Source organism: Mobula hypostoma, chromosome 7 (genome assembly GCF_963921235.1).
Source record: "Mobula hypostoma chromosome 7, sMobHyp1.1, whole genome shotgun sequence".
Lineage (NCBI taxonomy): Eukaryota > Metazoa > Chordata > Chondrichthyes > Myliobatiformes > Myliobatidae > Mobula > Mobula hypostoma.
Genome location: NC_086103.1, coordinates 128,934,514 through 128,946,560, shown reverse-complemented (window position 1 = coordinate 128,946,560; position 12,047 = coordinate 128,934,514). Strand labels below are relative to the sequence as shown.

The 12,047-nt window shown below is 38.1% G+C and overlaps 1 protein-coding gene across 2 annotated transcripts; it reads right to left on the bottom strand.

Annotated features, from left to right (window-relative positions):
* Positions 1–107: 107 nt before the first annotated feature.
* Positions 108–8,225, bottom strand: LOC134349516 (BTB/POZ domain-containing protein KCTD21-like). 2 transcript variants are annotated; one of them, XM_063053972.1, is made up of 2 exons: positions 8,206–8,225; positions 108–4,687 (listed from the first exon to the last, which is right to left on the bottom strand). In XM_063053972.1, exon 2 carries the CDS (start codon positions 4,650–4,652, stop codon positions 3,870–3,872), a length of 783 nt encoding a protein of 260 aa, XP_062910042.1. In that variant the 5' UTR covers positions 4,653–4,687; positions 8,206–8,225; the 3' UTR covers positions 108–3,869. The 2 variants fall into 2 exon arrangements, with proteins under 2 accessions (XP_062910042.1, XP_062910041.1); XM_063053971.1 differs by lacking the exon at positions 8,206–8,225 and adding an exon at positions 8,050–8,178.
* Between the last annotated feature and the right edge of the window lie 3,822 nt (positions 8,226–12,047).

The window sequence follows — 12,047 nt, the reverse complement described above, 5'->3', positions numbered from 1 at the left end:
TACAGTTCCATGTTAATGTTTAGCTACTATACACATACTTCGTGCACAAGCAGTACTGTAAAGAATGAACAATTTTAATAAGATTGATTACAACAATGCTGGAAATTGATCACATGCTGTTCCAAAAGCATTAATTTCATTTGCTATACATTCTCAGGTCAGCTTTACACAATGTGTACAATACAAAAATATTAAATGCATATTCATATTTAATCTGTATACATGCAGCAATTTAACAAAGGTGGTAACAATGACCACAAATCATAGCTAAAGAAAAATGGCAGGTCTTCAGAAGACTCTCAATTGGCCTGTATTTTCCTTGCTCAACTAAGACTTTGTTTTGATAGTTTAATTTTTCATGTCTCCATTTCTAATAGTGACAAGTAAACACCATTATAGTTATTTTAAAATTTTCATTGAGAAAGAAGAGCATGAAAGAAAATAACTTTATTGTGGATTCTTTTAACTCTCAAAAGTCAGTTTGATACTTGCGTCATTACCATTAGCTATCAAAAACATCTTTAACCACAGAGGATTGGTTCATACCTCAATGTAGATGTGCAAATATAAAGGTTAATCATTTAAAATACGCTGAGGAAATAAATTTCCATGATTTTGCAAGTGGCCATTAATTTGCAGCTTGTATATACACAAGCATTGATCTAGCGGGGGTGGTGAACCTATGGCACTCGTGCCCATGAGGGCACGTGCAAAGATTTTGTTGAAACGCAATAAGCAGTGGCACCTCTCAATTTTTTTAAACCCTGCCCACAATAATAAAAACTACATACAATTTTTCTTTACTACCAAATGAGGCAGTGAATGCTTTTTTTTTACTACCGCAGTGTAGTGCGACGTTTTCACAGGAAACATCTCACCAGCTTGGCGCCAGCTAAGCAGTTGTGAGAACATATGACATTGGATGATACGTTTTGAAATTCTCATAGACCTAGTGTAGACATTTGTGCTTGGATAGTAAACAGTTACAGTAACATTATTACTTTGAAATGTTACTTCGCAATTGCCTTTTTAAAAGACTAACAATTTTCGAACAGGTTTTCTAAAATGGTTCATTTATTTCAATCTGTCTCTGTTATACTTTTATTAATACTAAAACACTGAATACACATAAATAAACAACAGGACTCAATTTGAGCACATGATCTCAAAAGGTTCACCACCCCGGCTCTAGTGAATAGTTTTAACAACCGTTGAAAATTTTTAAAGAATTGTTTTTTTAAATGTAAAATTCTAGAATGTCACGCAATCTTTCAGGCACTGGTTAAATTTTAAGTTTGATTCAAAAATGCCACGGCTTTAGCAATGCTTAAGTTATTCTACTTGAAGCAAAAAGTACTGCAACAGTTAGGAGCAGCTCACCAGAACTTCAAATTCTCAGCAGCATTCCCATAACAAGAAGTCCTTTTAACCATATTATTGAAGCTAGATATACAGTAGTAGATATTGGACAGAATATGCAAAAGCAATTGTCACCAAACAAGAAACAAATTCTCCATGCAGGGAAACCTCTAAACCACTTCCACTGATGGAGGAAAAGCAGACAGCCCAATGTAGGCCCACTCCACGGCACAACAATGAAGATCAGCCCATTTATACAGAGCAATTCATAACATGTCAACTGCATCTTCAATTTTACTCAGGCCCATTAAATGAGTTGGACTACCACTGAAGGCTTCAAGTAAATTACATCTGATGTATTAATTTATTTCTTTAGTTTGCCACAAAAACTTCCTCATAAGGAACATTTGCCTATGTCTTTCACAAGCATACTTTTTAAATCGAGCAATTATAACATGTGCATGATACGTTGAACCGGTTTTCAACCTTAAGACTTTAATATTTCTTAATTGATAATCTTACTTTTTTGGAACACTTAAATATGAAATGATATACTTATGTTATACATATTAGAGTATTAATTCCCAATTTCTTCATTTTCATAATAATTGAAAATATCTGAGCCTTTCCAAATATTAAGATCGTAAATAGAGCTTGGAAACAGTTCTTTCAATTCACTGAGTGCACACTGACTGTAAACACCCTTGGAACACTAATGCTACATTGTTCGTTTTTCCTTCTCATCAATTTCCCTAAAGTTCTACCACTCTCCTATACAGTACACAAGGGGCAGCCTGGGGAAGCCCACCCCATCACAGGGGGATGTGCAAACTTCACACAGAGAACACCAGATGTCACTGGAACTAGGAGGCAGTAGCTCTACCACCGACACCTCAGTGATGTCCTCATTAAAAGTTAATTATCTGTCATATTGCCCTAATTTTTTTCAGTTTGCTGAAAGAGTTCCCACATAAGCAACATTTATATATACACACACACACACACACCTGTTCTTTATGGGTTTAGTTCCAAGTGTACAAATACACACACTTCATGCAAAAGTTCACACAATAATCTAATTTTATCTGGATTTATTAGATTAACTGACAGTATCTTTTCGCCCATTCTTGTCTGACTGCTGTCCTTTCCGTTCCTACTGTACATCTCTGCCATCCTTGCCAGCTTATGATCTCTTCCCTGTTGTCTGATGACTTGTTCACCTTCTGGGGGGGAAAAGACTTTCAACTTCTCTCTTTGTAGTTTTAGACATTACTTCTGTAACTCAAGTTAGCTTTGCAATATAGTTTAGCCTTTCTTCATTAAATCTGGCTTGATCACATTAATTTCTTTCCCACAGTATTTCAGAATTGCATTCTACAACAAACCTTTCCATCTCAAAGAACAAATGGATGACCACAACTTCAATAATGCACAGCTGCTTTTGCCATCATTTGCCCCAATTAGCTCCACACTTATTCTGCAGTACCTCTTCCACATTTTTAACTCCACTCATTCAAAGGCAATTTTCAATACTTCTGTGATTCCTCAAAGTAATTTACAATTTTTCAGGCCACCTCACTAACATTCTTAATGATCTTCTTTGCTGAAGCACCATGCCTATTCCTTTCAAAACTTCTATTTTCAACCTCTAGCTTAAAAAAAACTGATCTGTCTCTACTTATTTTTCCAGGAAAATTGTATTTTGCCCTTTCATAAACCAGTACTAAAGTTTGTTGCCATTGTTAATGAAAGTTATTTCCAACTTATGATCAGAAATAATAATTAGTTTCATTGCATTTTCTCAAGCAGGATCTCATCCCTTATTTTCAGGAACTCTCAACTGCTACTTCTATGTTCTTATTACAAGTCCAGTATCCATCTAAATCTGCATAGACCATATTTCTTGTAGCAGTTACTACAACTTATCAGGAATGTCTTATCACATAATATTTTGTAGTTATAAAATTATTTTATAAAATATATCATGATACTAGAATCAAGTATTCAATCAGTAAATATCTGGTAAGTTATCCTGTTTCTATTTTCTTTGATATCTGTACAATATCAGAATCATGGATGTTAAGAAATATATTCATTTATTCATCATAAATTGTGAAAACTACTTTATAAAAAATCTTGTGATTTTTTTTGCAACCCTTCGGCTAAAGCATGATACATAGGCCAAAATGATGGGTGATATTTCTTTTATAAGTTAAACAATTGCAGTGTTATTAGAAGTATTTTTTGAAAGCTATACATTTCATTTCAAAATTATTTGTACAACACCTCAGTAATTGTAAAAGCTGGGTAAAAATAAATTGTTGGAATTTGCCAATATCATCACAAAATAAACTATCACATAGATTACATTGGTAAGCTCTTATTACTCAGGTTTAGTAAATGCAGCAATTTAACTTAAAGTGCCATATAGTTTAGAAGGAAAATAATTTAAGGCTTTTACTGTTATACAGTAATACAAGTACAATTATTAATACTTTAGGAGAAGTTTTCTATTTATATCGGACTAGACGAAGAACCTTGTAATTCATGAAGTCAGAGGAATCTGGCTGTAGTGAATCTACATGGAATCCATCACTCATTGCTGTTTTTAGCACTTCCTCCACAAACAACTGAAAATTATTAACTTGCTCATTTGTAGGCACAATCCAAAGTCTTTTTAAATGTTGCCTTGTGTATTCATCTTCGGGCAGCACTGCCACGTGTCCAACCCACTGTAATGTCAAATGGTGTGGATCCTTTATCTCATAGCCAATTGGTAAAAGTTTACCATTAACAAAGTAACAAAACTTGGAGCTCAAATACTTCAAGAATTCGGCTGATGTGCAAAATATGTTGGCGTCAAAGACTTCTGTACTACACGAGGTTAGGTTGTACATTTGTGGGGCTGGTTTAACAGTGAAGTACACAGTCTGTAGTCTCTGGTCCAGAGTAACGTTGAGCATCGCATTCCTTTCTGCCTTGGCAATTTCAGATTCTCTCTCCTGTAAAGCCTCGATTAAAGGCTGGATCTGGTAAAAATCAGCTTCTCTCTTCAAAAGTCTAGCTTCTTGAAAATCATCTGGGAGGTCGAGGTTTGATGTGCGCAAAAAGTTTAGAATATATCGAAATATTTTCCCATCTCTGTCAATGAAGTAATTACCGTGCTGATCACTAGTTGAGGGCATTTTCCCACTGAACATCACACCCAGCATTGAGTCTGGGTATCGCGTTAAAGTTGCCAGAGAACTGGTATACAATTTTCCTCCTACATTTAATGTTATAGGCTCAGACATATTGAATTGATACTGTAATCTTAATTTCCTATAATCTGTGTCATAGAAGGAGACAAAAAGAGAGAAAGATTTTATGAAACAGTACTTAATGCAAAGAACAAAAACACTCCGCACCACACATAAAGTACTGTTTCTAGCCTCCATACTTTTGTTTCTTTATGTGAATGCACTGGTACTACATACTCTTTGTTTCTTTATTTCATTAGCAACCACACATAGAATGATTTATTTTTCCAATATAGCTGGAAGGATAAGAGATTGGTTTTGTTGCAGATACCATCTTATGTGGCTGATAATGTTGAACACCTCTTGTAATTTTGTAGAGTATTCTTATATTATGAAATGATTAACTGAAGGAGGAAATTTGGAAAAGGGGAATGCAAGTTTCAATATCGGTAAAGAGGGAATACATATTGCTGAGAAGATTGATGTAACTAAGGAAAGGTGCAGATTCAATGTGGAATTAAAGTTACCTTTATATATTATCAGATTGTGAGAAGGAAATAAGAGAGGAACTCTGTGGTCGGATTACATACAAAGGAATTATTACAAAGACAAGTGATTGCAGATGCTGGAATATGGAGCAAAATAATATCCATTGTAATAACTCAGCAGAATGAGCAACATTCTTCCAAGTAAAGGTTGCATGTAGAGCCTCAACCTGAGATGTTAATCAAAATTATTATAGTCAGTTTTAATTATTGATTTGACCATTGATACAGAATTTAAATTGAGAAAAAGGAGAAAGAGGAATAGAATTTCAAAAGATGCAAAAGGCTCCTACTTTAAGCCAATAAGGTGGCAGGGATGGATCTCATTTTGAATTAATAAAAAGATGAGGCTAAATATGAAACGAGGAAAATCATTCTCCAAATCATGGTCACTACTTGATCAAAGTCAAAACAGACCAGTTCACAATACTTTTTAAATGGGTGAGCAGCTGACTAAGGCATAGTGAAAAGAGAAATTGTCACTAAGTACTGACAATTCTTGTCAATAAAACATCAAGAAGTAATAAAACAAACTGATGAAAGTAGAGTGGTGGACTTAGTGTGTATCGATCTTAGTAAGGCATTTAATAAGGCACAGGGATAGGAGAAAAAAAGCATTATGGGCTATATAGGAGGGAAGGTTAAATTGATCATGGAGTAGGTTAAAAAGTCAGCACAACATCATGGACCACAGGGCCTATACTGTTCCATGTTCTCTAATATAAGCAAAATCTTGATGAACCCCTTCTGCACACTCACAAAGTCTACACAGCTTTCGTATAATGTTGCAACCACACACTTTTTAATTGTGGCTTCAAAATGTTACTCAACTGCAACTCGACTTACCAAGTTTTATATTCAATACCCTGACTGGTGCAAGCAAGTATTCCACTCACCTTTATCACCCACGTACTATTGTTGCCACTTTCAGGGATCTATATGGACTGCATCACAACATCCCTTCTAGGGGTCCTGCCACTTACAATGCTGTTACATCTGATCTCCCAATGTGCATTACCTCATATGTCTATGTTAAATTCCATCTGCCATTTTCCTGCCAACATTTCCAACTGGTGCCAAATCCTTTGGCAAGCTTCCTCACTATCCACAGTTCCATCAATTTCCGTGTCATCTGCAAACTCACTACTCAGACCACTTACATATTTGACCAGATAATTTACACACTTCACAAATATCAAAAGTCCAAACACACCTCACTGTCATGTACTCTCTGCCATGATGCTTTGTCTTCTATGAAGAAGCCAACATTGAATCTAATCTACCAAGTTTCCATGAATCCCACATAGCTTATCCTTCTGGATCACCTTACCACATTGGAAACTTTAATGAAGTCCATGCATATGATATCCACCACCCTGGTTCATCATTCATCTTCGTCACCTCCCAAAAATTCAATCTAGTTTGTAAGACGTGACATCTCCATGATGACTATCCCCAATAAGTCTATGCTTCTGCAAATGTGAGTAGATTCTGTCCCTAAGAATCTTCTCCAATAATTCCCCAACCATTGATGCAAACCCCTCCAGTATAAATTTCCTGGTTTGTCTCTAGTGTCCTTAAATAAAGGAAGAAAATTTAGCTATTCAATTGAGACCTCATCTGTGACTGAAGACCCAAAGATCTCCATTAAGGCCCAGCAATCTCCTCATTGCTTCAATAATCTGGGATAGATTCCATCAGCCCCCCCCCCGCCCCCGCCCCCGCCCCGAGGACTTACACCATGTACGTTCTTCAGGAGCCCCCAATAACTGCTTGTCATCCTCCTCCTCCTCGATATCAACCTGCCCGAGAATATCAGTATATCCATCCCCTATCTCATTCTCCTCCATGTCCTTCCTCTTGGGGAATACTGATGCAGAGTACTCATTTAGTAACTAGCCCACTTCCTTTCTTTAGTTACCCTCCTGTTTTTAATGCATCTATAAAATGGCTTAAGATTCTATTTAATCCAACCTGCCATATACATTTCATGGTCCCTTTTAGAATTCCCGATTCCCTGTTTAATTTCTATTGTTTTTCCTTTATGTTCATCCAAGGCCCCCTCTGGTTTCAGCTTTCTAAATCTTACACATGCTTCTTTCCTCTTCTTGACTAAATTTACAACATCTCTTTACAACAAAGTATTATGATTTATTATTTATATTATTCTGGAATTATATCTGGGAAGTACACATTTTAGACTGAAGAAAGCAAAGAAAAATAAGGCTACATGCTTCAAAAAAAGGTTCAAGATAAACCTAAAATCAACTGTATTTCACAGTTCAATTTATTTTTCTGCTTGCTTTGAAATTGAGATATCTAAAGTCACTTCATGAAATGCAACCTTTCTTTCACAGTCCTCTTCATTTAAAAAAAATAACCATTTCTCATGTTCAATAAATTACAAGTGGTACCATACCATCTTAATAAGAGAAAAAAAACAGCAGTTATCAATATTCAACGGAGTCAAAATGTGGTCTCGAGGCTGTATATCTGTTGCAACAAGGTTAAAACAAAAAAAAACACACATCTTCTGTGACAACTGTTAATATATTTAATACATTCATATATGTTCTTCTTAAAGGAGGCTTTGATAAGCGGTACTCTAACTTCAAACGTCTATCAAATTCTTCGAGCAGACATTCCATAAAGTAGCAGGTTAACACAAAGCAGAAATCTTATTTCTAAAGTTTATTCTGCTGGTCAATGTCATTTCTGCATTTCAGCGGCTAAATATTCAACTAGGTAAACAAATACATGTCAAAACTTAACTTTAACGGAGCATATACTTTCCTCCCAGTGCGCTCTGAATCTATTTTCGTATCCACTACTTTAATCGTGAAAGCATAATTTGCGCCGACAGCGGATTTGTTATGTAAAAAAAACCCTTTCCGATTGAAACGTACTTAATGCAGAAGATTACGACACTATTCGAAAATGCACTTTTTACTGCAACCATGTCCTGAATCACTGTTTCCGCAAGCACAACATCGCCAAACACCGCGAAGACGAGTGCACCTGCGATTCACACAACCCTACATCGTGCAGTGCATGGCACTCACCTTGCTTCAACCCAACTTCGTGACGAGCCCGTGGTGGAAGCTGGTAGCGCATCGACGTCCGGACTTTGTAGTTTCATGTCCGTGTGTTTACATGACTTTCCCTAATCTTGATCCAATAATGAACCACAACTCCCAGATTGCAAAGCAGCACACATGCGCATTACCATCTGGATGGCTGTAATCAGCATTGAGCCTAATGCAGTTCTTTCGTTTTCTATGCTGGGTTAATGAAACTCAACAGGCTTGTATTGCTGGATTCATGAAGCAATATTTAAGTCACCCCCCCCCCCAAACAAAATGTCTAAAAGCTCTACTGAATATTCTAAAATGTTAGAATATTCAGCAGCAGTATTAAAAGAGAAAAGCTGAGTCAATATTTCAGATCAATGAAATAATTCTGAACTATAATTTATTATTCTTTCATCAAAATTAATCAAAATGAAATCATGATATTTTATGTTTAATATTTAAATCCATTACAGTGTTTAAGAGTTGGACATGGAATTGGAATTGCTGGTTATTTAAAAGCCAAGGGATCCAAGGAAGTGTGAGAAACTCGATACAACATTGGCTCAGTGTTAGGAAGAAAAGGAAATAGTTAACATGTTTTTTGTAACTAGAAGTTAAGTTACAAGTTGAGTTACGTGGGGCTCAATTGGAGACATGAATGAGACGAAGATAACTATGAGGAAACTTCAAGACTGAAGGAAAATATGGATTGTCAGTTGTGTAGAAAAGTGGCAAATGCAGAAGTATGCAGTTATGTCTTTGGGAGATTTATGACATGGAGTGAAACTTCTAACCCATTGGTATTTTGATGTTGTTGGTATCCTTGGGTTCCAGGCCATGAAGATTATAGGTTTGGAATGGATTGTTGAAGAAGACTTTGTATACTCACTCTAGTGCATTTGATGGCTGGTGTTGAGTGAAACAAATGCTTAGGGTTCAAAGTAAATTTATTATTAAAGTATCCACATGATACCTTGAGATTCATTTCAGCTTGAGGTGTGGCAGGGCTTGAATGCTAACACCTCTTATAAATTTAAATCATGCAACATAGGCGACAGCAGGGCTTTGCTTCCAGAAGGACTCAATGCCTTCTATGCCTGCTTTGACTGTCAAAACAAGGCATGAACTCCAACAGCCCCTGTGATTTCAGTATCTGAGGCGAACTTGTGAGCAGCCTCAGGAGCGTGAAGCCACAAAAAGCATCTGGCCCAGACGGGGTACCTGGCCAAGTACTAAAGACATGTGCTGATCAACTGGCTGGGGTGTTCACTGAGATCTTTTACCTCTCACTTTGGCAGTCTTTACCCACCTGCTTCAAGCGGGATTCAATTATACTTCAACTATGAACATGGCGACCTGCCCCAATGACTATCATCCAGTAGCCCTTACATTCACAGTGATGAAGTGCTTTGAGAGGATGGTGATGAAACATGTCAACTCCTGCCTAAGAAGTGACTTGGATCTGCTCCAATTTGCCTGCCAGAGCAACAGGTCCACAGCAGATGCCATCTCATTGGCTCTTCTCTCAATCCTGAAACAGCATACATCAGGATGTTCTTTATCAACTCCAGCTCAGCACTCAATACCATCATCCACTCAAAACTAATCAATAAGCTCCAAGACCTTGGCCTCAATACCTCCTTTTGCAATTGGATTCTGGAACTCCTCACTTGTAGCCCCTAGTCAATTCAGATTGGCAACAACAGCTACCCAATCTCCACCAGTGCAGGTACACCACAAGGCTGTGAGCTTAGCCTCCTGTTCTACTCACTTTACACTTCGGACCGTGTGGCTAAGCACTGCTCCGATTCCATATTCAAGTTTGCTGATGACACCACTGTCACAGGCAACATCGAAGGTGGTGATAAAACAACATATAGGAGGGAGATGGAAAATCTGGCTGAGTGGTGCCATAGCAACAACCCCTTACTCAAAGTCAACAAGACCAAGGAGCTGATTATTGATTTCAAAAGAAGGAAACCAGAGGTCCATGTGCCAATCCTCATTAGACGATCAGAGGTAGAGAGGATCAGCAACTTGAAATTCCTCATTGTTACTTTTTTGGAGGACTTGCCCTGGGCCCAGCACGTAAGTGCAATTATGAAGAAAGCACACCAACGCCTCCACTTCCTTAGGAGCTTATGTAGATTGGGCATGACATCTAAAACTTTGAGAACTTCTATGGACGTGTAGTGAAGAGTATATTGACTGGCTGCATCACAGCCTGGTACAGAAACACTAATGCCCATGAATGAAAAACCCTATAAAAACCTAGTGGATATGAACCACTCCATCATGGCTAGCCCTCTCCACTATTGAGCACATCTGTGTGCAATGCTGTTGTAGGAGAGCAACATTCATCATCAGGACGTGCTCTCTTCTCATTGTTGTCATCAGGAAGAAAGTGCAGGAACCTCAGGACTCAAACCACCATGTTCGGGAACAGTTATTACCCCTCAGCCATCAGGCCCTTGAACTAAAGGGGATAACCTGTTACGGTTATTATTTTATGGGTTTATTGAGTATGCTCACAATAAAATTAATCTCAGGGTTGTATATGATGACATATATATATTTTGATAATAAATTTACTGTGAACTTTGAACTTTTTGCAGGCATTTACAGAAAAAGAAATGTAATAGAATGTTACAGAAATCCATACATACACAAGGACTGACAAATAACCAATTGTGCAAATAAAGAAAATATTGAAAACATGAGTTTTAAAGTCCTTGAAAGTCATAGAATCAGTTCAAAGTAGTGGAGAATGAAGTAATCCATGCTGATTCAGGAGCCTGATGGTTGTTAGGGTAATACCAAGGTGGTGTGGGGCCTAAGGGTTCTGTACCTGCTGCCCAGTAGTAGTAATGAGAAGACGGCAATGCCTAGATTGTAGGGTCTTTGAAAATGGATTTTGCTTTCTTGGGGCAACACACCATGTAAATTTTCTCACTGGTGGAGAGGGCTTTGCCTAATATATTTTGCGCGCCGCGGTTCCAAGGAGATGCTGGATTGCATAAAGGAAGAGAGAGTTTAAAAGAAGCAAGGAGGGGCAGCCTGCACATTTCCCACAGTTCCCGATGAGACACTAGATCGCGCAAAGTTAGGCACTTGAGAAGGACCAAAAAAAAAAGAAGTTTTAGCAGAACGTCCATTGTGTGGACGCCAGTGTTAGAGTGGGGAGTTGAGGCTTCAGCTCATCAATGCTTAGGAGAGGTGTAGGCCATATGGAGATTTTTTTGTTGTTGTTGTTTATTCTTTATTTCTTTTTTATTGAACATTTAGAGCTGTGGGGTTGCCAGACAGGATACTGGAATGCTCCTCTTGTGAGATGTGGGAAGACAGGGAGACCTCCAGTGTCCCTGATAACTACACCTGCGAGAGGTGCATCCAGCTGCAGCTTCTAACAGACCACGTTAAGGATCTGGAGCTGGATCTGGATGTACTCCGGATCATCTGGGAGGCTGAAAAGTTGATAGACAGGACATACAAGGAGGTAGTTACACCCAAGATGCAGGACACAGACAACTGGGAGGGGGAAAGGGGATAGGTGGCCTCTGTGGCTGTTCCCCTCAACAACAGGTGTATCACTTTGGATACTGTTGGTGGAGGGGGGATGGAGATTGCTCTAGCAGAGGAAAGCCACAGCAGTTAGGTTCTGGTATTGGGTCATTTACCGCGCCCCCCGCCCCCTTCTGAGTCTGGCTCCCTAGCTCAGAAGGGAAAGGGGGAGAGGTAGTGATCGAGAAATTGTTGGTTAGGGGAACAGAAAGGAGGTTCTGTGAATGAGAACGAGATTCCTGGATAGTTTTTTTGCCTCCCAAGTGTTAGAG

Bases quoted from the DNA above. Each gene is read 5' to 3' on its own strand.
- LOC134349516 (XM_063053972.1), bottom strand. From the start codon at position 4,652: ATGTCTGAGCCTATAACATTAAATGTAGGAGGAAAATTGTATACCAGT.